At 44.0% G+C, this 23,654-nt stretch overlaps 2 protein-coding genes across 30 annotated transcripts in view; both read right to left on the reverse strand.

Moving 5' to 3' along the window:
- Positions 1-10,636, reverse strand: part of HPS1 (HPS1 biogenesis of lysosomal organelles complex 3 subunit 1) — a 30,818-nt gene extending 20,182 nt beyond the window's left edge. For 7 of the 28 annotated variants that reach the window (XR_010146667.1, XM_063781032.1, XM_063781027.1 and 4 more), the window contains exons 1-3: positions 10,454-10,598; positions 8,977-9,093; positions 6,789-6,905 (exon numbers count right to left, since the gene is read on the reverse strand). Coding sequence is in view for 15 of the 28 variants with exons in the window: in XM_054659844.2 (XP_054515819.1) it covers positions 6,789-6,905 (117 nt within the window). In the remaining 13 variants the exon portion in view is untranslated. Of the gene's footprint in view, positions 1-6,788; positions 6,906-8,976; positions 9,094-10,056 lie in introns of all 28 variants that reach the window. The other 21 variants (XR_010146666.1, XM_063781025.1, XM_063781024.1 and 18 more) reach the window with 12 other exon arrangements.
- A 10,087-nt stretch (positions 10,637-20,723) lies between these two features.
- Positions 20,724-23,654, reverse strand: part of HPSE2 (heparanase 2 (inactive)) — a 778,452-nt gene continuing 775,521 nt past the window's right edge. For both annotated transcript variants that reach the window (XM_054659851.2, XM_001166372.7), the window contains one exon: positions 20,724-23,382. In XM_054659851.2, coding sequence (XP_054515826.1) covers positions 23,217-23,382 — 166 coding nt within the window. In that variant the 3' untranslated portion in view covers positions 20,724-23,216. The remainder of the gene's footprint in view (positions 23,383-23,654) is intronic.

Raw genomic sequence — 23,654 nt, forward strand, 5'->3', positions numbered from 1 at the left:
TACAATGTTGTAGCTAAAAATAAAACAAGAATGTGAATGCATAGAAAAAACGAAGTATTGATAAAATACTGAGAAAGCCAACACTATTAAAGTTACTTCTGGATAGAGGAATTAGGAGTGATTTTTTTCCCTCTATTTTTAAGTATGTTTCTGTACTTTTCCTATTTTCCATAACAAGCCTGCATTGACTTTGATAAGCTCTTCCTCCATCCATTCTCTCAGCTCTCCAAAAGAAGGAACAAAACAAATAAACAAAAACAAAAAGGAACTGGACAAGTTTGTTGCAAATGTGTGAATAAAATGGGATAAAGCCAGTGGAACAGTTACAACTCAAATTCTCCGTAGTGGAATAAAAAGAAAGGAAGAAAACAGCAGACTTCCCAAGAAGATTTCAGGAGACGTGAATGAAATATGGGGAAGGCACAGTCCTAACTTGGAGCTGGGGAAGTCTACAAGAAGCTGAGTAAGACCTTGCCTTGAAAAGAAAGACAGGCAACTGGCCAGTGGGAAGGTGCAGCATTGAAGTACAAGTGGGACACAGCACTATGGAGTAGGTTTTCCTGCCAACATTCGGGAACCAAGGACTGTGCCCAGCTCCCACAGTTAGTCTGTCCAGCTTTCACAGTGGCTCCTACTTATCATTCTGGTTCCAGCTCAGATTTTTTTTTTCTGGCCACCTCAGGCTACCGCCCTCCACCTCTGTCACTCCCCGTCCCATACCCCATTTAACTTCTCCAGACTATTTGTCACTATCTGAATTCATGGTACTTATTTGCCATCTGGTTCACTGTACAATGTCCTTCTTTAGACTCTGAGTTCCATGAAAGCAAGGATCATGTTGCTACGTTTACTGCTTTACCCCGAGAGACTGGCACATGGTAGGTTCCCAATTAATATTTGGTTAATGAATACCCCACAGATAGGCGAGAATTCCATAAACAGGCAAGAATTCAAATATTTGCTGAATTATTCATATACCATGATTTTCTTGAACAAATTTTATTAATAGAGAAGTCACTTATGAATCTAGATGTTGATAGAAACTCATCGTAAAAGCGGTATAGTCACATACTGAAGAGCAATGTTTTGGTCAGCAACAGACCACGCATGATAGTGGCCCCATAAGATTATATTGCTTCATATTTGCTATACCTTCTCTATGTTCATTCAGATACACAAACATTTCCATTGTGTTACAACTGCCTGCAGTATTCAGTACAGTCACATGCTGTAGGTTTGCAGCCTAGGAGCAACAGGCCATACTGTACAGCCTAGGTGTGTAGTTGGCTACACCATCTAGGTTTGTGTAAGTACACACTATGATGTTCACATGACAAGGAAATCACCTAATGATGAATTTGTTATTAACAGAATGTATCACCATCATTAAGCAGGGCATGACTATAGCTTTTTCTGCAGGAATAGAACTTTTTTTTGGTGAGGGGATGACATGGTTAAGCTTTGTGTTCCCATCAAATCTCATCTTGACTTGTAATCCCCATAATCCCCACGTGTCAAGGGAGACCTGGTGGAGATAACTGAATCATGGGGGTGGTTCCCCCAGGCTGTTCTCAACTTGTTCTCATGAAAATGAGTGAGTCCTCACCAGATCTGATGGTTTTATAAGGGGCTCTTCCCCACTTTTCTTGACACTTCTTCCTGCTGCCTTGCGAAGGAGGTGCCTTGTTTCCCCTTTGCCTTCCACCACGACTGTTAAGTTTCCTGAGTTCTCCCCAGCCATGCTGAACTGTGAGTCAATTAAACCTTTTTTCTTTATAAATTACCCAGTCTCAGGCAGTTCTTTATAGTGGTATGAAAACGGACTGACACAGTAAATTGGTACCACAGAGAGTGAGGTGCTACTGTAAAGATACCCAAAAATGTGAAAGTGACTTTGAAACTGGGTAACAGGCAGAGGTTAGAACAGTATGTAGGGCTCAGAAGAAAACAGGAAGATGTGGGAAAGTTTGGAACTTCCCAGAGACTCGTTGAATGCTTTTGAACAAAATTCTGATAGTGATATGGACAATGAAGTCCAGGCTGAGGTGGTCTCAGATGGAGATGAGGAACTTATTTGGAACTGGAACAAAGGTGACTCTTGTTATGCTTTAGCAAAGAGACCGGCAGCATTTTGCCCCTGCCCTAGAGATCTGTGCAACTTTGAACTTGAGAGAGATGATTTAGGGTGGAAGAAATTTCTAGGGAGCAAAACAATCAGGGAGTGACTTGGGTGCTCTAAAAAGCACTCAGTTTTATGCATTCACTAATAGATGGTTTGAAATTGGGACTTATGTTTAAAAGGGAAGCAGAACATAAAAGTTTGGAAAATGTGCAGCCTGATGATGCAATAGAAAAGAAAAGCCCATTTTCTGAGGAGAAATTCAAGCCCTGGCTGCAGAAATTTGCATAAATAATGAAGAGCCAAACGTTAATCACCAAGACCATGGGAAAAATGTCTCCAGAGCATGTCAGAGGTCTTCACAGCAGCCCCTCTCGCCAGAGGCCTGGAGGCCTAGGAAGAAAAAACTGTTTCAGGGGTTGGGCCCAGGGCCTTGCTGCTTTGTGCGCTCTGGGGACATGGTGCCCTGCGTCCTAGCCATGGCTAAAAGGTGCCAACATATAGCTCTGGCTGTTGTTTCAGAGAGTGCAAACCCCAAGCTTTGGTGGCCTACATGTGGTATTGGGCCCACGGGTGCACATAAATCAAAAACTGAGGTTTGGGAACCTCCACCTAGATTTCAGAGGATGTATGGAAATGGCAGGATGTCCAGGCAGAAATTTGCTGCAGGGGCAGAGCCCTCATGGAGAACCTCTGCTAGAGTGATTAAGGGAATGTGGGGTCAGACGCGTCCACACAGAGTCCCCATTGGGGCATTGCCTAGTGGAGCTGTGAGAATAGGGCCATCATCCTCTAGCCCCCAGAATGGTAGATCCACTGACAGCTTGCACCATGCACCTGGAAAAGCCGCAGACACTCAACACCAGCCTGTGAAAACAGCTGGGAAGAGGACTGTACCCTGCAGAAGCACAGGGGTAGGGCTGCCCAAGGCCTTGGGAGCCCACCTCTTGTATCAGTGTGACCTGGACGTGGATAGAGTCAAAGGAGATCATTTCAAAGCTTTAAGATTTGACTGCCCCACTGGATTTCGGACTTGCATGGGTCCTGTAGCCCCTTAGTTTCAGCCAATTTCTCCCATTTGGAATGGGAACATTTACCCAATGCCTATACCCCCATTGTGTCTTGGAAGTAACTTGTTTTTTATTTTACAGGGTCATAGGTGGAAGGGACTTGCCTTGTCTCAGGTGAGACTTTAGTCTTGGACTTTCTGGTTAATGCTGGAATGAATTAAGACTTTGGGGAGCTGTTGGGAAGGCATGATTGGTTTTGAAATGTGAAAGGGACATGAGATTTGGGAGGGTCCTGGGGCAGAATGATATGATTAGGCTTTGTGTCCCCATCCAAATCTCATCTTGAATTGTAATCCCCATAATCCCCACAATCCTCATATGTCAACGGAGAAACCAGATGGAGGTAATTGAATCATGGGGGCAGTTTCCCCCATGCTGTTCTTGTGACAGTGAGTTCTCATGAGATCTAATGGTTTTATAAGAGGCTCTTTCCCCTTCACTCAGCACTTCTCCTTCCTGCTGCCTTGTGAAGAAGGTGCCTTGCTTCCCCTTTGCCTTTCGACATGATTGTAAGTTTCCTGAGGCCTCCACAGCCTTCTGAACTGTGAGTCAATTAAACTTCTTTCCTTTACAAAGTACCCAGTCTTGGGCATTTCTTTATAGTGGTAAGAAAATGGACTAATACAGGGGAGATAAAAATATTTGGTGTATATAAAGGAGCATACTCATACATTACTTGGTGGAATTATAAAGTAGTACAATGTCTTTGAATGGCTTTTGACTCAACATTTTTATTTTTAGGAATTTATCCTAAATTTATCCGAGGAATTTATCTGACATGAGATAAAATTTAAGCACAAATGTTTCTTAAAGCAAGAGTGATATAGCAAATTAGGAGCAATATATATGTCCATATGAGGAAAATGGTTAAATAAAGGATGATACACTGATTCATGTACTGGAGTACAATGTTTCCATTAAGAATTATGCTTCTGAGACTATTTAAGAAAATAGAAGAAATATCTTGATATAATGGCAAGTGGAAAAAAAAAAACAGGCAGTAAAACTGTAAATGTGGTATAATCCCAATTATATAGAAAAAATAAAGACCCAAAGAAAGTATATTAAAAAGCTAATAGCTCTGGGTCATGGAATTATAGGTCATTTAAAAACTATCTCTTTGTATTTCCAAATTTCCTACAATTAACTCATTATTTATATGATGAGAAAAGAATGTGTTGCACATTAACAACAACAAAAAAAACTTTAAAGACCACCTTTCCTTTACAATACTCATTTTTAGGAACTGAAAATTCAGGAGTTCGTTCCTTTGCCAGGTTTTCAATAAAGAGGAAGAGAAAGGCCACCAAATAGTTTGCTTCTTAAGTTGACATAGTTGTAACAGTAGTTTAAAAACTGAAATATTTAAAAATTCTTAATTTAAATATTATATGTATTGACTGTTAAAAAATAAAAAAAGCCTAACAGTTAGCTTAAATAAAACCACTTGAATGTCTATGATCTCTGATATCTTGTGTTTGCCTAAAGGCTGTGATGAGAACACGGGTGATGTTGATGGTAAATGGACTCCCTGAAGTGGAGTCAGCTCACTCATTGGCTGGATGATGAGACCCCTTAGAGCAGAAAGGGCAAGAGAGGCAATCAGTCCATGCTGCAGAAATGTAAGAACACCTTCCACTGCATCCCCAGTAAAAATATTTTTAACCCAAAATTAATCTGGAAAACATTTTCAAAATAAATTACTCCTTTAAAATGTAGAGTGGAAATTATGTAAGTGAAAATGACAAGTATTTCTGAGTTGTAATGTTAAAGTGTTGAACTGGATGTCCACGTGCAAAAAAAAAAAAATGATCTTCAATCCATAGCTCGTACCACACACAAAAATTCAAAGTAGATCATCAGACCTGATATAAAACCTAAAACTATAAAACTTTCAAAAGAATATGTAGAGAAAACTCTTTGTAAGTTGGGCAAAGATTTCTTAGATATAACACTAAAAGCATAATCCATAAATGCAAAATGGATAAACTCGAGTTCTAATACTTCTGCTCTTTGAAAGATACCATTGAGAATACAAACACAAGCCACAAACTGAAAGAAAGTATTTGTAAAACATATATCTGATAAAGGATTTCATCCAAAATATATTAGAAGCTCTCAAAACTCAGTAAGAATAAGAAGAAGAAACAATCAACTCAAATAAAAACTGGGCAAAAGATATGGCAAATAAGCACATGAAAAGATGCTCAAAAGCATTAGTCATTAAGGAAATGAAATTTAAAACAGTGAGATTCTAGTGAACATCTATTAGAATGGCTAAAATTAAAAAGACGGACTATAGTGTTGGTGAGGATATGGAGGAACTGAACTCTCAAACACTACAGGTGGAATCAAAAATTATACAACCACTTTGGAAAAGTTTGGCATCTTATTAAATAGTTACACATACACCTACATGACCTAGCCAGTCTATCCTCCAGTCTATCCTAAGTATCTGTCCTTGGACATGAAAGCATCCATGTACACATAGACTTGTACGTGCATGTTCATAGTTGCTTTATTTGTAATAGTCAAAAACTGAAAATAACACAGATGTCCATCAACAAGTAAATGAATGAACAAATGGTGGCATGCTGATACAATAGATTACTACTCAATGACAAGGAATGAACGATTGATACATGCCACAACACAGATGAATCACAAAATAATTATGCTGAGTGAAAGCAGTCAAACCAAAACCAAACTAAATCCAAGCACATACTGTATGACTCCATTTATATAAGGCCATATAATACAAACTAATCTACCATGACAGAAAGCAGATCAGCAGTTCCTACACGATGGGGATGGGAAAGAAGGGATTACAAATGTTTGAGGTGGTAGATATATTCCTTTTATTGATTGTGATAGAATCATAGGTATATACATATCAAAGCTTATCAAATTGTGCACTTTATGTGCAATTTATGGTATGTTAATCATACCTTAATACAGCTATTAAAAAATTAACGTGTTCAGCTTACTTTAAACTTTTTTTTTTTTTTTTTTGCTCTGTCGCCCAGGTTGGAATGCATGGGCACAATCTTGGCTCACTGCAGCCTCTACCACCTGGACTCAAGTGATCCTCCCACCTCAACCTCCCAAGTAGCTGGGACTATAGGCACGCACCACCACACCTGGCTAATTTTTGTATTTTTTTTGTAGAGACAGGGTTTCGCCATGCTGCCCAGGCTGGTCTCAAATCCCTGAGCTCAAGCAATTGGCCCACCTTGGCTTCCCAAAGTGTTGTGATTACAGGCGTGAGCCACCGTGCCCAGCCTTGTTAAACTTTTTAGGTTACAGAAACTGATGGCTCCAAGTTCTTCTGTTACATGATAAAATTCGACTTCTTCTTGCCCTCATTTAGTCCAGAGAGGACTGGTGGGGTGTGGGTGTGGGGTCACCGAGCTCAGAGCATCAAGAGGCCAACCTTGAGGATAAGGGTCTAGGTGTGAAGGATGCTGGACCCCACACAGCACCCTGCTCATGCTGCCCAGGACAGGGTGAACACAGGTTTTCCTGCCTCTCTGCCTGCTGGTAGTTTTGTATAGTTCCTTCCTATCCACCCCTCCTGGGACTGCCTACCCTGCACTCACCTCTTCTTCCTCATTCTCTGACTGCCCGAACTTCAGCCGGAGACTCTCTTCAAACTCCTCATCTGTCCAGTAGAAGAGGACCTCTGCACCCTCAGTGGCCACCAAGACACACTTCATCTGCCAGGGAAAGGCAAGGTCAAGGTCAGCCTCCAGCCCCAACATCCATGAGCTCAGTCTGAGTAACGAAGAGGACCCCAACCTCAGCAAACATTCAGTGAGCCCCTTCTGCACACCAGGCATCACAAGGGACTTCCATTTTTGTTGCACCCTCACAACTGGACAAAGTAGGACTCTTCAGGTATCCCCATTTTAGAGAGCAGGACACAGGCACAGCCTGAAGTGGCAAAGCTGGGATCTGGACCCAGACATGTCTGATGCCAAGGCTGGGGCCCTTTCCTATGTGGTATCTGGTCCCTATCAGCACAGCAACAGACCCACCATGGGGCCTACTGGAACCAGACTGGAACACGAAGGGACCCAGGTCTTGGCCTAGACATGGAGCCAAATGCCCAGGGAGGCCATGCTCATGGCAGCCAGTTAGTGCCTGGTGTGGATCGGAGGGCACTGGTGCACCTCCATCTCTGGGCAGTCCAGAGATATCTCTCCCTCAGATAAAAACAGTTCCAGGGCTGGGCATGGTGGCTCACGCCTGTAATCCCAGCACTTTGGGAGGCCAAGGGGGGGGGGGGGTGGATCACCTGAAGTCAGGAGTTCGAGACCAGCCTGGCCAACATGGTGAAACCCAGTCTCTACTAAAAATACAAAAATTAGCCAAGCATGGTGGCAAGTGCCTGTTATCCCAGCTACTCGGGATAATTGCTGAGGCAGGAGAATTGCTTGAACCCGGGAGGCAGAGGTTGCAGTGAGCCGAGATTACACCACTGCACTCCAGCCTGGGTGACAGAGCGAGACTCTGTCTGAAAAAACAAACAAACAAACAAACAAACAAAAAACAGCTCCAGAAGATGAGCCTCAAAGCCCCTGAATTTACTTCAGCACCACAGAAGTTTCATTCAAATGCTGCTCTCCCTGTTCATGGTGAGAACAGAGGCTGCCTAAAGACCCTGTACCTAGTAGGCTGCAGCTTCTAGGGCCACAGCCACCAGTGTCTTCAGCCCTCCCAAATCTCCTTCCCCACCCCACCACCACCCCCGCCACACACACACACCACACACTCTGTGCTTGATTATGTAACAAACGTCTTAACTATTCACCCACTGGAAGATCTTTAATACAGCTTCCCACACTGTGTGCCATGGCCCTCTGCGTGCGGCAAACCCTTGATCTTCTAAAACTCTTGGGGCAGCCTGACCAGGCTGGTGAGGACAGTGCTCCAGGCTGGCTGCTGCAGCTAAGAGGCCTCAGGCAGTGGTTTCAAATCCTCTTATGTGCCTCAGGGTGTCACGCAGATATAATCATGTGGTATGTGTGCTAAGCCATGACAATGATTAGGAAGCTCTGCTGTAACTCTCACACAAGTGGATTTCCAGTTTTCTTGGGAGGATCACAGCATCTCCAGGTCTTGTGTTCCGTCATCCCCATGTCCAGCTTAGTGGTCCTTACTGAATTCCTCCCAAACTAACTCGGTGCAACTGGTCCCAAGGTATTTATGGCAAATGCCAGGAGACATAACAGCACAGTGAAGAAGGAATGCAGCCTATTCCCACAGAATTACTCAATGCCAAGGCAGACACTGAGAGTGCAACAGGTGTGAAAAGGAGGTTGCTGGGAGAGGCGGGTGGACCTGAAGAGGCTGCTCTGGGACTCCCAGGTACATGTGACAAAGCTGACCAGAGTGTATGGGTTAGGGAGCAGTGGGCTATGGAATGGAGGCTGTGGTTGTGAGCGGAGAAGTGACCGGCTGGCTGGAGATGGGCAGGTCAAGGTCATGAAGGCGGTCATCTAGGTGCGGGTGTCAGGTAATGAGTGCTCACCCCTTGGTGGGGGCCGGGAGGAGCTTTAAAGATTCAGCAGGCTGTGATGACCCACCTGGATTCGAGGGGTGAAGGAGAGATGAGGCACCAGGATGGGGGTGGTCTCAGGATGCAGGGCTGGGGAGGGGATGAGCAGGTGTGCAGAGCCCAGGAGCACTCAGTCCACTGCCTACCTCATTCCATCTGCCTCCCAAAGCCCCAGGGTGGATGCTGCCTGCCTCCCTGTCCTCCCCAGGTGGGGCAAGATCATCTACCTTGGCAAGGAGCACAGTGGAGCATCCAGACGGCCAGAGGTTCAGAAAGGGCTGCAGCAGACAGACTCGGTGACTGGCTCATGGGAGAGCAGCACAGCATCCCTGGTCCTGCAAATGCTTAAAACAGAGAGAATATGAGGGCAGGCAGATGCCCTGGTCCTGACTGCTGCCCGTTGAGAAAGGACAAGCTGGAGAAGGGCTGCGTGGTCCCTGGTCTCTCCAGGCCCTGAGGCAGTCTGCTAAGAACATATCTGGGATCCTGCCCCTCACCTCCCACAATGGAGAACAGGAACCCGGCCAGCACAGCCCTTTGCACAGAGCAGGTGCCCACTTTTGTTCCTTCCTCCTTTGTTCCCATGAAGTGCTCTCACTTCTGCGGGTCACTCAGAGCTCCCCAAGCAGCCCCAGGGAGCTTGCTAGGAGTGACTGACGGGAGACAGCATAGCACATCCCAGGCGGTGAGGATGCAGTCCCAGTGAAGGGAGTGGGGATCCTGGGATGATACGATGAATGGAAGGAAACTAACAGGAAAGGCATCTGGGACCAGGTTCTAGTTTTGGCTTTGCCAAGTCGCATAAACCTCTCTGAGCCTCAAACTCCTGCGGAGAAACAGAGCAACATCCCCTACTCTACCTCCCTACAGGGTTAGATCATGGGAGTGACCAGGCAAGCTGCAAAGTAACCTTAGCAAACTGCGTTCTTACATAGGTGTGGGGATCATTATTCCTATTTCCCAGCTTCCCTTCTTCAAATAACAGGATTAACCAATCTGGTTCCGGAATCATTCATATTTGGATAGAGGGCAGGAACAATAGAAAACTTAATTAGGAAGTCAAGCACTGTGAGCGAGTAAGAGACAAGTGACTACCCGCCACAAAGACTGCTGTTACGAGTTCGGCCTTTAGCAACCGAACCCTGAGACGGGCTCCATCACCCACATGATTGGCCCGAATGCCATATTCCCGAAACAGGGGGATGCTTCCCAAAGGCTGCTGGGAAGAGAACCTCGCCGGTGTCACACTGAGACTTCCGCTTCACCTCGCTATCTTGCCCTAGAAAGGGAACTCGGAGGGGACTCACTGGCGAAAGGAACTCCAGATGGCGGGGGGCCAACCTGGGGCGACCCCCAGCGCCCACTTTCACCATCTGGACCCCAGCAAACCTCCCTGTGGCCCTTGGTCCCGTCTTCAGCAGCTCCTTCTGGGGTCCCACACCTTCGGAGCCCGGCCCTGCCCCTGAGTCTCTGGAGAGAGCGAGTCAGCGGTTCGCCGCCGCGGGGCTCCCGTTTGCCTAGCACGCCAGTTTCTGTCCAGTTTCACCCCAAATCCCCACTCCCCCCACCCCCGAACCTCACGGCCACCCTGGGAAGGAGGCTTGACTTGTGACATCCACCCCTCTTCACGGCTGAGGAACTTTGGCCCCGAGCGAGGAAGCGACCGGCCCACGGCCACACGCCCGGGACCCCTAGGGCCCCTACCTCACTTCCGGGAGGGTTGAAGAGGGGCTCCGGAGGGAGGATCGCCGCCCCCAGAGGGGACAGCCCGGAGGCCCACGTACCGGATCGCGGCGCGCACAGCGCCCCGCCTGCAGGAGCCCGGGCGCGCTTCCGGGTAGGACCGCGTGATCGCGCACGTGATCGCGCACGTGACCGCCCCGCCCCGGGAGGGGCCGGAGCCGCCGTCGCCTTCCGCGGGTTCGAGCCCCGCCCCTGCCAGGCCTTGCCCATGCCCCGTTTTACAGAAGAGGAAACGGAGGCGCAGAGAGAAGAAATAACTTGCTGAGGGTCCGAACCAGGCTCAGAACCCAGGTTTCCTGGCTCCTCAGCTGATCCCTTCTCTCCTCCCCATGCCCCGGAACCTCAGGCTTTGCTTAATGAACTGAAGTTCTGGGGCTAGAGCTGTCCTTTTGTGACTGCTCTCCCTGACCTTTGGGGAGGTGACACAGCGCACAGAAGGGCTCAGTTGCCCCCAGAGTGCCAACGCTGGAATTTATAGGAGTTCTCAATCTATTTTGGGAGTGGAGTGCACATTAGGAGTTTTGTGTTGAACCTATGTTTGCAATATTTATTTTAAAAAATCGTAAGTGTATTGGGGGTGCCTGGAAGTGGGGGGGCGCTCTGGAAGGGCCTAAATCCCCGAACAGTCCACCCCTCAGTGCCTGGGTGCCACCTGGGAGCTTTGAGCCCAGCCCAGCAAGGTATGGGTTGCAGGAACTGGCTGGGGATATAGTAGATTGAGCATCCCTTGGGGGAAAGGCAGAGGCTAAGAATCAATATCTCCACCACCTGCAGATCAAAGAGAGCATCACTCCCCCCAACCCACTACCCACCCCTTCCAGCCCACCTTAGGGCAAATTCTTCCAACTCTCCATCTACAGCACATAGCCCTGCCACACGCATCTGTTTCCTCAGCCCACCGTTGAGATCGTTCACTCACTATGCTTTCAGTGGTAGAATGAATTCCATCAAATGGATATGCTGTTATTTACTTATTCATTCCCCTACTGGTAGTTTCCATTTCCCAACTGCAATGTATGAGGATTCTGATTTCTCCACATCCTCACCAATGCTTGTTATTGTTGATTTTTTTTTTTTTTAAGTATAGTAACCCAGCGTGGAGTGGTGTCTTGTGATTTTATTTGCACTTCCCTGACGTTCGGCATCTTTTCATGTGCTTTTTGCCTATTTGTGTACCTTCTCTGGAGAAATGTCTATTCAAATCCTTTATCCATTTTTAAATTGTCTTTATTATTGAGTTGTAAGAGTTCTTTATATGCTCTGGTTACAAGCCCCTTATCAGATACTTGATTTGCAAAAGTTTTTTTTCCCATTATGTGGCTTGTCTTTTCACTTTCTTAGTGGTATCATTTGTAGCACCAAAGTTTTATATTTTTATGTAATCCAATATAATCTATTTTTTAGTTATGTACGGGTTTTTTGTGTCAACATGTTTCTTTTTTTCAAATTTGTTTGTGGTAAAATACATATAATGTAAAATTGATCATTAAGCATTTTAAGTGTATTGTTCAGTAGTATTAACTACATTCCTGATGCTATGCAGCCATCACCACCATCCATCTCCACAGCTCTTTTCATCTTTTAAAACTGAAACTATATCCATTAAGCAACAATGCTGGCCGGGTGTGGTGGCTCACACCTGTAATCCCAACACTTTGGGAGGTCAAGGCGGGTGGATCACGAAGTCAGGAGTTTGAGGTCAGCCTAGCCAACATGGTGAAACCCTGTCTCTACTAAAAATACAAAATTAGCAGGGTGTGGTGGCACACAGCTGTAGTCCCAGCGACTCAGGAAGCTGAGTCAGGAGAATTGCTGGTACCCAGGAGGCAGAGGTTGCAGTGAGCCAAGATCATGCCACTGCACTCCAGCCTGGGCAACGGAGCGAGACTCCCATCTCAAAAACAACAACAAAAACAACAACAACAACAATTCTTCATTCCTCCTCGTAGCAACCACAATGCTACTTTCTGTCTCTATGAATTTGACTACTCTAAGTACCTCATATAAGTAGAATCATACAGTATTTGTCTTTTTATGACTGGCTTATTTCACTTAGCATAATATTTTCAAGGTGCATTCATGTTGTAGCACATGTGAGAATTCCTTCCTTTTTTCTTTATTTTTAAGCCTGAATAATATTCTATAGTCTGTATATACTACATTTTGCTTATCCATTTATCTGCTGATGGACAATTGGGTTACATCCATTGTGAATAAGGCCATTATGAACATGGGTGTACAAATATCTCTTTGAGACTCTGCTTTCAATTCTTTTGGGCATATACCCAGAAGAGAAACTGCTAGATCATATGGTAATTCTATTTTTAATTTTTTTAAGGAACTACCATACTGTTTTCCACAGCAGCTGCATCATTTTACATTCCCAACCTGGAACAAGTGTTCCAGTTTACCCACATCTTTGTCAACACCTGCTATTTTCTATTTTCTTTAAAATTTTTATAGTAGCCATCCTAATGGGTGTGAGGTAGTTCAACATAAGTTTATATTTCTCTTAGGTAAATATCTACTCATGGGATTGCTGGGCTGTATGGTAAGTCTGTGTTTAAATTTATATTAAACTGCTGAACCATTTTCCAAAGTGGATGTACCATTTTACATTCCTTCTAGCAACACTGAGAGTTGTAATTGCTCTGTAGTCTTGTTAGCACTTGATATTGTCCTATTTTAACTTTAGCCATTCTAGTAGGTATGTGGTAGTATGTTAAGTGTTCAAATTTTGCCTATTTAAAAATTGGATTGTTTGTCTTATTATTTATGTGTTTGAATTCAAGCCCTTTATTATATTTTTTTTTCCCAGTCTGTGGCTTTGTCTTTTCATTTTCTTTACAGTGACTTTTGAAGAGCAGAAATCTTTGTGCATTTTGTGTCCTATGTAAAGTCTCTGCTTAGCCAGGGTCACAGAGATTTTCTCCTGTTTTTTCTTTTTTGCAGAAATTTAATAGTCGTAGATTTTGTTTTTAGGTTCACAATCCATTTTGAGTTAATTTTTGTGTGTGATGTGAAAGAAGGTTGAGGTTTTAGTCTTTTGTGTGTGTGTGTGGTTTTTTTTTTTGTATATAGATGTCCAATTTTTCTAGAACCATTTGTTGAAAAAAAAATATTTTCTCAGCCAGGCGTGGTGGCTCACGCCTGTAATCCCAGCACTTTGGGAGGCTCAGGAGGGCAGATCATCTGAGGTCAGGAATTGGAGACTAGCCTGGCCAACATGGTGAAACCCCATTTCTACTAAAAATACAAAAAAATAAATTAGCTGGGCGTGGTGGCATGCACCTGTAATCCCAGCTACTCGGGAGGCTGAGGCAGGAGAATCGCTTGAACCCAGGAGGCAGAGGTTGCAGTGAGCCAAGATCGTGACATTGCACTCCGGCTTGGGCAACAGGAGTGAAACTCCATCTCAAATAAATAAATAAATAAATCTTTTCTCCATTGAATTAATTATCATGGCACGTTGTCTCAAATCAGTTGACCATCTGTGTGTGAATCTATTTTTGGAGTCTATGTTCAATAAATTTAAAAGGAGTTTATTGATTTTCTTAGAGGCAGTTTTTGGTTGAATCAATTTTTATTGATCCTGTTTTTTAATTCATCAGTTTCTGTTCTGATAGTTACTATTTCGTGTCTTCTGTTTACTTTGGGTTTTTTTTCTTCTAGAAACAGAGGCCACTGATTTGAGACCTTTTGTCTTTTCTAATGGAGTTGAGTGCTGTAGATCTTCCCCAAGGTCCTGCTTTATCAGCATCCCACAACTTTTTATCTGCCATGTTTTCATTTTCAATTACTTTAAAATGCTAATTTTTCTTTTGATTTATTTAGAGTATAGTTCAGAGGTCAGTCAGATATTTGAGTGTACTTTGTACCAGCTTTTTAAGTTTCTCCCACCTGTTCCCTTTCCCTCTCCATTCAATTTTCAGCTGCTCTGGCAGTCTTGAACACCAATGTCACTCCACGGTCTAATATAATAGCTGCTTGCTGATGGACCTTGCTCTTTGTTGTGAAGTAGGGGAATTCCTTCAGGAGAAAAGCCAAATAAATGTGGATATCACCCAGTGTGATTTTCTTCATTCAAGAGCTATATCTCCTGCAGTTTCTGCCTGCTCTTAGCTGTACTGCATTGCCTTCAAAGAATTGTTTTTTCAAATTTTGTCTAAGGTTCGTAATTGTTATTGGCAAAAGGGTCAGTCTGATACAACTGTAACATTACCAGAAATTGGAAGTTCTTTCTGCATATTTTTATATGTAGTCTTTTCCATTTAGTTTAAAATATTTTCTTTTTATTGTGATTTCTGATTTTTTTCTCATGGAATATTTAGAAGTGTGTTTCTTAATTTTCAAGCACAGGGAGATTTTCTAGTTTTCTATCTATCTATCTATCTATCTATCTATCTATCTATCTATCTATCATCTATCTATAATTTCCACTTATATTCCACTGCTGTCAGAAATACATTGTATGTTATTATTCTTTGAAGTTTTTTGAAACTTTATGTCACAGTATATAACCACGTTTTATAAATATTTCGATGTGTTGTTGAAAAAGGACTTTATTCATTTGTTGTTGTAATGTTCTCCATATATCATTTAGATAAAATGTTAATTGTATTGTTTAAATCTTTTCTATTCTTTCTGATTTTTGTCTGCCTTTTCTCTCATTTTCTGAGAGAAATAGCAGTTAAAAATCTATTATAATTGCAAATTTTTCTATTTCTCCTTTTATTTCTGTTAGATTTTTGCTTCACATATAGGAGATGTCATTAGGTACATGCAGATTTATAATTATATATCTTACTGTTAAATCAAAACTTTCATCTTTATGAAATGTCCCTATCACTAGCAATGCTTTTTGGTTTTACAAAAGCATTTATTGTCTCATATAAACATAAGGACATCACCTTTTGTTGCATGGCATATCTTTTTCTTACTCCTTTTAATTTCTTATATTTTAGATATTTCTTTTGAAATAGCTTTTAATTGAACTTTCTTTTATCTTATCTGACAACCTTCATCTTTTAATCGGAGAATTTATTCCATTTACATTTAGTGCCATTACAAATAAATTTGGTTTTAAATCTATTATCTTGCTAGTTGCTTTCTGTTTGTCTTGTTCTTCATTATCTTTGTCTTCTTTCTTGCTTTCTGTTAGATGAAGCGTTTTTGTTATGATTCCACTGCCTCTCCATTCACTTAAAGAATATAGTCTTTTAAGTATTCTTTCAGTGGTTACCATAGAGACTAAAACATGTATCCTTGACTTATCAAAGTTTAATGTAAATTAGTAGTTTTACCTCTTTCTTGAAAATGTAAGGATGTTAATATATCTTCCATTTACCAGCTTTCAATATGTATGGTATTATTGTAATGCATTTTTAATTATTTACCTATTTTAAATTGCAAGAGACATTGTTATTATTAGATTATATTTAGAGTTTCCCACATAATTACCCTTCACGTTGCTTTTTATTCTTTCCTGCATCTCTCACTGCATTATTTTGATTGTTCATTCTTTCTCTCCCTGTCTGTCTTCATCTTTCCTTTCACTGTCTCCTCCAATTTTCTCAGCCTCCCACCACCCATGCACTTGTAGACATAGTTGAGTTCCAAGACATTAGGTGCACACGTGGTGAAATTCTACTATAATACATTTCAGTTGCTGCTGGAGCAACCCCACGTACTTGTCTTAAAATTCAATTTAACTAATTTCTCCTATGTGAGGTCAATCTTTTCCTTTTAAAAACCTAACAAGGTGAGTATGCCTTGGGGCATGCTTAGTCTGCATTAAATATGCATTAAATCACGGCTTGGAAGAAACTGGGGTGGCAAGAGTCAAGTAATTAACTCAAAAATAAAATCAGGACACTATCCCTGAGGGTGAGAGGATCTTCAAAATGTGTTATCTGTGTTGAATTTCATGTGCATGCATTCTAGAAGGCACGTTGCATTTATGTAGAAATAGCAACAATTTAAAGCTAACTTTGAAACGTCTCAAAAGGATGTTATCTAATATATAAGCTAACATGAGGAGGAAATAGAAAAACAATAGCACCTGGACCAGAGACCATCTGACATAACATCGGACAACAGGGAGTTTCAGGTAAACTTAGATTTCACTTAAATCCAAAGTCCTCATTTTATAGATGAGAACACTGAGGTCCAGAGAGGCTGAGTGACTTGTCTTCTGAGGTGGATAAAATCAGTGGAATAGCCTGTTGTGATCTCCAGGTGTGACTGTTCATTGGGTCTAGAGTTGGCCTCTATGATTCTCTGGTTACCTTTTAACCCACTTTGCTATTTGAGGTTTCAAATTATATTTTTGATGTTTCTGGTAGAGGGGGCAGCATCTTCTACTATGTGCATCTACATTGGATGGCAGTGGAGCAACACAGATTGTTTTCTGACAAAAATCAGCCAAGTACTAGGAGAGGCAGGACTTTAGAAGTGGAGGAGATGGAGAAGGAAGCTTAGGTTACTATGGAGTGTGCAAAAAGGTCCTGTGGATTTAGATACCACCACACACAAATGGTATGTAATACTCACTTGAAGACAAATCAGCTAGAGGGATCTAACAGCATTGACCCATTCTCTGGTCTTCTAGCATCCATCATAGTTTTGTGCTCCTTTTCCATGAAACACAGCTGTTGTTGGAAAGTACCTGCCCAGATAAGGACTGTATTTCCTCTAGCATCCAGATGGGACCAAATGACTGCTGGCCAATAGAATTGAGTGGAAAGGATTGACTCCAGTTCCAGGTTGGGCCTCCAACTGCTCTGGGCACGTCGATGGAACAGAACACCACCACCACCCCAATACCACCAATTCAACTTTACATGAATTATAAGCGAGAAATAACTTGGACTGTGTTAAGTCATTGAGTTTCTGGGGTTTAACTGTTATTATAGTTAAGAATGACTTTAACTAATATAGTCAATGACATCTAACTGGAGTTATGAAATTCAATTTCTACTTAGAGTAATTGAAGCAAAGGTTGTGGGGGAGGGGAGGAGGGCAGCACACCATGAAATCAGAGATCCCCAGTATGTGTTAGTTCATCAGTCAATCAGTCTTAAGGTCAGGGTGTAGTGTGGGCAGCAGTTGCCTCCCTCTCCCCACAGAACACCCTGAGAATAGGAAGTTAGAGTAGTCACATCTTATTACTTACAAAACATTACCTCGAAATGCAAACTACCCCCTGGACCCAAACTCTCTACAATCACCAGGTTCCATAAACTATAATCTGCTCTGTTTTCTGGAAGAAAATATTAACTTGTTAAATTTCCCTGCACAGAGAGGAAACTTTTTCTGGGAGGTATTCCTGAACTCATTTTGCCAACTTCCAGATGAACAAAACTAAAGTTTCTTTTTGCTTCTTCCAAAAACATAAATTATCAAATAACATTTATAACTTGAAAAAGAATCCTAGAATATTTTCATGAATAATAATTAGAAGAGTAATGTTCACATGGGAAGGGCGCCTTTTCTCTGCTGTGTGCATAGGACCCTGGGACCCTGGGATTTACTTATGAGCCAGTCATATGGAACTTGGTCAACTCCTCCAAAATGCTCCCAGCGCTCACAGGGGCTGCCTTGGTGTTTGGAAGGAGGTGGTGCCAAAGCAGTTGGTTTGCTGGATTTTGACTTTCTTTTTTTAAAGTGGTATTTGCAAATACTACCCCGAGGGCAATGGTTAATGGATTTGACCTTTGGGTCATGGGGGCCAGGGAGCAGCACTCATAGAAGCTGTGTGTGTGTGTGTTGCGGGGCGGGGGCGGGCTGCTGGCTGGCTCTGCCACTCACCTCTCAGGCCTTAGGAATACTGAAGATTCTCACCTACGATTGGTGGCGATGGTGGGAGTGGTCCTTAAAACTGCTTTATAGAAAATCATAGTGGAGGCCAGGCGCCGTGGCTCATGCCTGTAGTCCCAGCACTTTGGGAGGCCGAGATGGGCAGACCACGAGGTCAGGAGATCAAGACCATCCTGGCTAACACGGTGAAACCCCGTCTCTACTAAAAACACAAAAAAATTAGCCAGGTGTGGTGGCTGACGCCTGTAGTCCCAGCTACTCTGAAGGCTGAGGCAGGAGAATGGCGTGAACCCAGGAGGCGGAGCTTGCAGTGAGCCGAGATTGTGCCACTGCACTCCAACCTGGGCGACAGAGGGAGACTCCATCTCAAAAAAAAAAAAAGAAAAAGAAAAAGAAAAAAGAAAATCATAGCGGAACAGACCAGGAGGACCACTGATGGGCCAAGGTGAACCTGGACTCAAAAGTTCTACAGCAAAGGCTGTCCACAACACTACTTACTACTCACTACTCACAAGAGCTTCTGGTTGGCATCCTCAAACCAGAGAGCGGTTGTACTGGGGGTAAGGCACTGCTAGGGTTCTCTGTAGGACACACATGAGATGTTAAGGAATCTAGCTGTGGGCAATACAGAGATGAGAAATAGGTGGCTACAATCAGTCAGGTGAGAGGTAGCACAGTGTAGGGATAGCAGGCTTTGAAATTTAACAGACCTGGGTTCAACTCCTAGTTTTGCCACACTGTTTTTCTGGGTGGTCTTGGACAAGTTCTTTCTCTAATCCTCCCCATCTATAATTGGGTCTGAACACTTACCACACCACCCAGCACTGCTGTGAGCATTCAATAAAATAGCACGTCTGATAAGAAGAAGGCACTTGATCAAGGAAGGGCAGCCACAGAAGCCTTTGTGCCATGGTTAGTGGAACTCAGAGAGAAGGGTTCTGTATGTCCCAGTTGTTTGGGCCTTATAATAATAATAAAATTCATTTTAGCACTATCTCTCTTTGGAGTACTTCTTATCTGCTTTTCAATCCTGGTATATCCTAAGAAAAGATTACAAACAATTCTAAAATGGAAACTTCACTTCAATACAGCAGATTTCCCTGGGCTCCTGGCTGGGCACAGAGTGGCTGGCAGAGGGGAGTCTGTGGACGTGGAGAGTAAGTTGGTGGAAACGAGCACTCAGCAGGGGCCAGGCTGGGGCAGTTGTGCCAATGCTGGAGAGAGGAGAAGTGGAGGAAGCCATGCGAGGTAAAGTTTATGCCCTTTCTTCTCTTGCCTTTTCCAAGCCACAGCGCTATTAATTTTGGTTGCTCTATTGATATTTCAAAATGTTAGTCTTCCCTTCCCCTTGTGCTTTTATCGTCAGAGGGATCCACCTGGTTCACCTTTGCTTCTGCAGAGACTCAACACTGCCCTTTTGTTTTCAAACATAAAGCTACTCTCAATGGATTTCCAAGGTGAATCCTGCAGCTGCATCCATCCCAGACACTGGGGCCTTGAGTGCCTGTGGAGCACACCTGCAGATTCTGGGCCTCGCCATGACCACCGGAGGCTAAGTGGTTAGCACACGAGTCCTCACTGCCAGGGGGCCACAGAGACTCCCAGTGCTGACAGCAGGTGGGAGCCTCTTCAGGCAGCATCCACCAGCAACCTCTGCCCTTCTGGAGAGTGCAAGGCTTTGAGCCCACCTGCCTAGGGACCGCCCCCCTGCTGGGGAAGGGTCAGGCTGCAGAGGGCCACTAGGCTTTTGGGAATTGAGCTTCTGGGAGCCCCAGGCCTTAGTCTCACTGTAGCTCAGTTCTGGTATTTTCAAACTTTTCTCCAGCAGAGATAATGCTAATAATCCCACAGCTGCAGCATTGTTCAGGGCACTAGAAGAATTGGGACTTTCTCTCCAAATAACAATGAGTATTTCTTCTGAGCCTTTGTGATAAGAAATGAGAAAGAAGATCATTCCTAGAGGCAGAAGCAGAAAACCGGCTCAACAATAGGCAGAAACTTTTCATTATGCATTATTAGTCTTTCAAATGAGCATTTCTGCCAGCCCATTCTAGGTTTAAAATAAAGTAGCTTTTAAGTCTCAGATTATTATGGCCACATCTTGTTTTAGGAAGGAAATATCTGATCTGGGGCAGCTGCCCCACGAGCTCTTCTGTGCTTTTGTCCCTGCTCCCAGCTGGCAACCTGCTCCCTTGAAGTGCATTGTGATGCTGCATTTTGCCACAGGCTGTCTTTTGCGGGTGAGTGTGATAGGGGTATCCCTATGACACGCAACCCCCACCCCTCCAAGGGAAAAAGCCAAGGTGTTTCTATGGAATGTGATTTTACAGTGAGTTTTTCTGGTATCCTTTGAACAATGCACATATTTCTTCTGTGAAACAGTTACAAAGTTAGAATTGCAGGACTCCAGAGATAAATTTCAGTAATTCCCTCTTCCTTTTATTAACTAAAAAATAAACAAAACTTAAATCTCATGAGAGCAGCATTTAATACACAGAGAAAGATAAAAGAAGCGGGAATTACCCATATTCTGCAAGGTTTAGTAAAAAAAAAATCAACACTTATTTACAGAAAGTGTGTTTGAGTGGAGTTCTGGCTGTTCTGAATGAGCAGAACCTACAAAGATGTGAAGGAGGTGTCTGGACCTGTGGAGCCGCTGAGCCTTGTGGCTGAGTGGGCAGGCTCTGGATTATTTCGCGCTCAGCAACCCATTTCCCCGGGTGCCCCTGGGCAAGCCATGGATCCTCTCCATGCCTCGTAGGAAAAATGGGGATAACAGTAGTAGCCCCTTTATCATGGGGTTACTAAGGACGCAAAGCAAACCGTAGGTCCCCAGGGCCAGGCTCTTAGGGACCTTTGGTTACTCTTGTTATATCAGGGGGCCCTGCAGTCGCACCTGTACCAGTATGTAGAAGAGAAGTTGATATCTGCACACATTTTTAACAGTTGGGGGAATGACCTTTTAGTCTCATTTCTCTTTTCCTCTCTTTTCCTCACTTTGGCCTGTCAATCTGTTTCTTCTTTCTCTTATTTCCTACCCCCCGCCCCGCCCCCATCTTGGTACTTCACTTTCCTGCCCTCTCAGAGCTGAAGCCTCAGTGGGAGGTGCCTGGTCCCAGAGAAACGGGCCCCTTCTGGGCAGCCTTGCAGGGCAGTCTCAGGGTCTGCCCCTCTCTCTCCAGTTGCTTCCATGCTGAGCACAGCCACTGACCTGGTGCAGCCTGGTCCTCGGGCTCTCCCTTTCTTGCTCGCTGTAGTACATCTGCTGTATGCCGTTCCTCCTGTGCTTAATGATAAGCATGTCAAAACCCGGTCCCCTCGCTTCCTGGAATTAGGTAGTCAGCTTCCCTCTCCCAAATCCACCGTTCTCCAAGCTCAGAATTCTCTCCCTCCTCTTTGGTCTAATCTCCCTTCCATCTCTCACTTTGCAGACTTGGCCCAAATCCTTAACTCCGTGTGCGTCTTAGGCAGCCTCCCTAGTCTCTGCCCTCGGCAACCCTGCCTTGCCCCCGCCCCATTCCTGTCCTTTCACAAACAGCAGAAATTGTATCACCGTCTCACTTGGAACAGCGTCAAATCTCTCCTCCTTCTAACAAAAGCATCATTCCTGTCATTTATCCTGAGAAAGAAAATCACATCCACAGAAAAGAAAGTCATTTCAGCTGTAGCTCATTGGCAAAGACCCTCATGCCCCTTGAATCATATAGAACGTCCTCATCCCCCACTTCACACCTGCCCAACTCAGAAGCTTCCTACCTACCATTCCATAGTTTTGGCCAGATCTTCATTCTCTAGATTCCCTATTCTCTCCCAAAATGGCTAACAAAGTTTTGTTCTAGCTCAAATAGGCTACTTGGGAAGAGGCAAAAAGGTTAGATTCAGTTGTGTCTTCCAGTGATGACCTTGCTTCACACCTTTTTCTTCTTTTTTTAAAATAATGATTTGAGTTAACCAAACAATTAAGGGCTTACCCTATAGAGCCCCTAATATTCTCTTAATTTTGGAGAGGTCTAATTTGCTTTGTCCAGTTGGGGTGTGTGTGTGTACCTGATGTTTCAGTATGCTTTCTCTTTGTACTCAAACTGTCCCTCATAGCAACATGAAGAATGATGATTACTTTTTGTTGTGCCTAATAAGCTGCTCTCCACTCAATGAATATTGTTACTTGACTCCCATTACAACTCTGGGGGAATCTGGATTCACAGAGGAATAGAACCTTCTTACCAAATCTGGAGTGTGATTGTAATTTTACTTTTGAAGCACCCGCTTCCCAGAGGAACTGCCAGTGATGGATGCCACTGTCAGGAACCCAGATGTGCACGCTCATACATCAGCCGGGAAATCACATAAACAGCTCTCCCAGCAGGCCAGGGCTGACACACCCATTACTCCCCTATGGAAAGAGATGTGTCAAAAACCGGCAGCAGCAAGAAAGAGGCAGAGAAGAAGGAGTTGGGAGAGGATGGGTTTTTGTAGGTCCACCCAGTTTTTTTCCTTCCTCATCTTCCTCTGAGGGCAGCAGCAGCAGCAGGCTAAGGTTTGGATTTGGGGTTATAATGCTGTGTGACAGGATCATGGGGAGTTGTCTGGAAACATTTCTCCTGGGAGTGTGCTGTCAGCTTGTTTTCATAGTGCACATGAAGGGAAACATTCTGCTCTATACACATGCCTTTATCCTTATATAGGTACAGGTGATGTCTACATTTTCCTTTGGGATGGATGTGGCCTACCTAGGCTAAGATCACGCTATGATATTTAGTCTCTTTGGAGAGCAAGTCTGTGTTGATTCCAGCAGGATGGGGCAGCAGGGGCTGGTTGCTAGGATGTCTGAAAACAGGGTACTACTGGAGTGGAGGAGTGGAAGCAACCCAGCGGGCCCACTGGTAGCCGTGAGTGTGAGGATAGCTTATCGGTAGCGGCAGGCCAAAGCATTGACATTCTTGACCACATAAAAGCCCATGGTGACTGGAGGGATGACCAATGTCCGGCCGGCCCGAAGGGGGCGGGGCTTCAATTCTGGGAGGGTCCCGTCGTCCACCATCACTAAGGGCTGGCCATTCAGTTGCACTGACCTACAGTGAGGAAAAACAGTATGGGACTCATTATTGCATTATAAGGGAGCCACTGCAACAAAGCCTAGCCCCAGATGGCCTGGCAGTGTCTGATACACACACACAGCTGACACTTATTGGCACTGGCTATGCCCTAGATTCTGACCTAGGTGCTTTACTTTAATAACTCATTCAAACATCGCAACAACCCCCCACTCCCCTGAGGTAAGTAACTATTAATATCTTTATCCCCATTTTATCTAGAGTGGCTAGGTGACTTGTCCCAAGTCACA

The sequence above is a fragment of the Pan troglodytes genome, chromosome 8, assembly GCF_028858775.2.
Source record: "Pan troglodytes isolate AG18354 chromosome 8, NHGRI_mPanTro3-v2.0_pri, whole genome shotgun sequence".
Lineage (NCBI taxonomy): Eukaryota > Metazoa > Chordata > Mammalia > Primates > Hominidae > Pan > Pan troglodytes.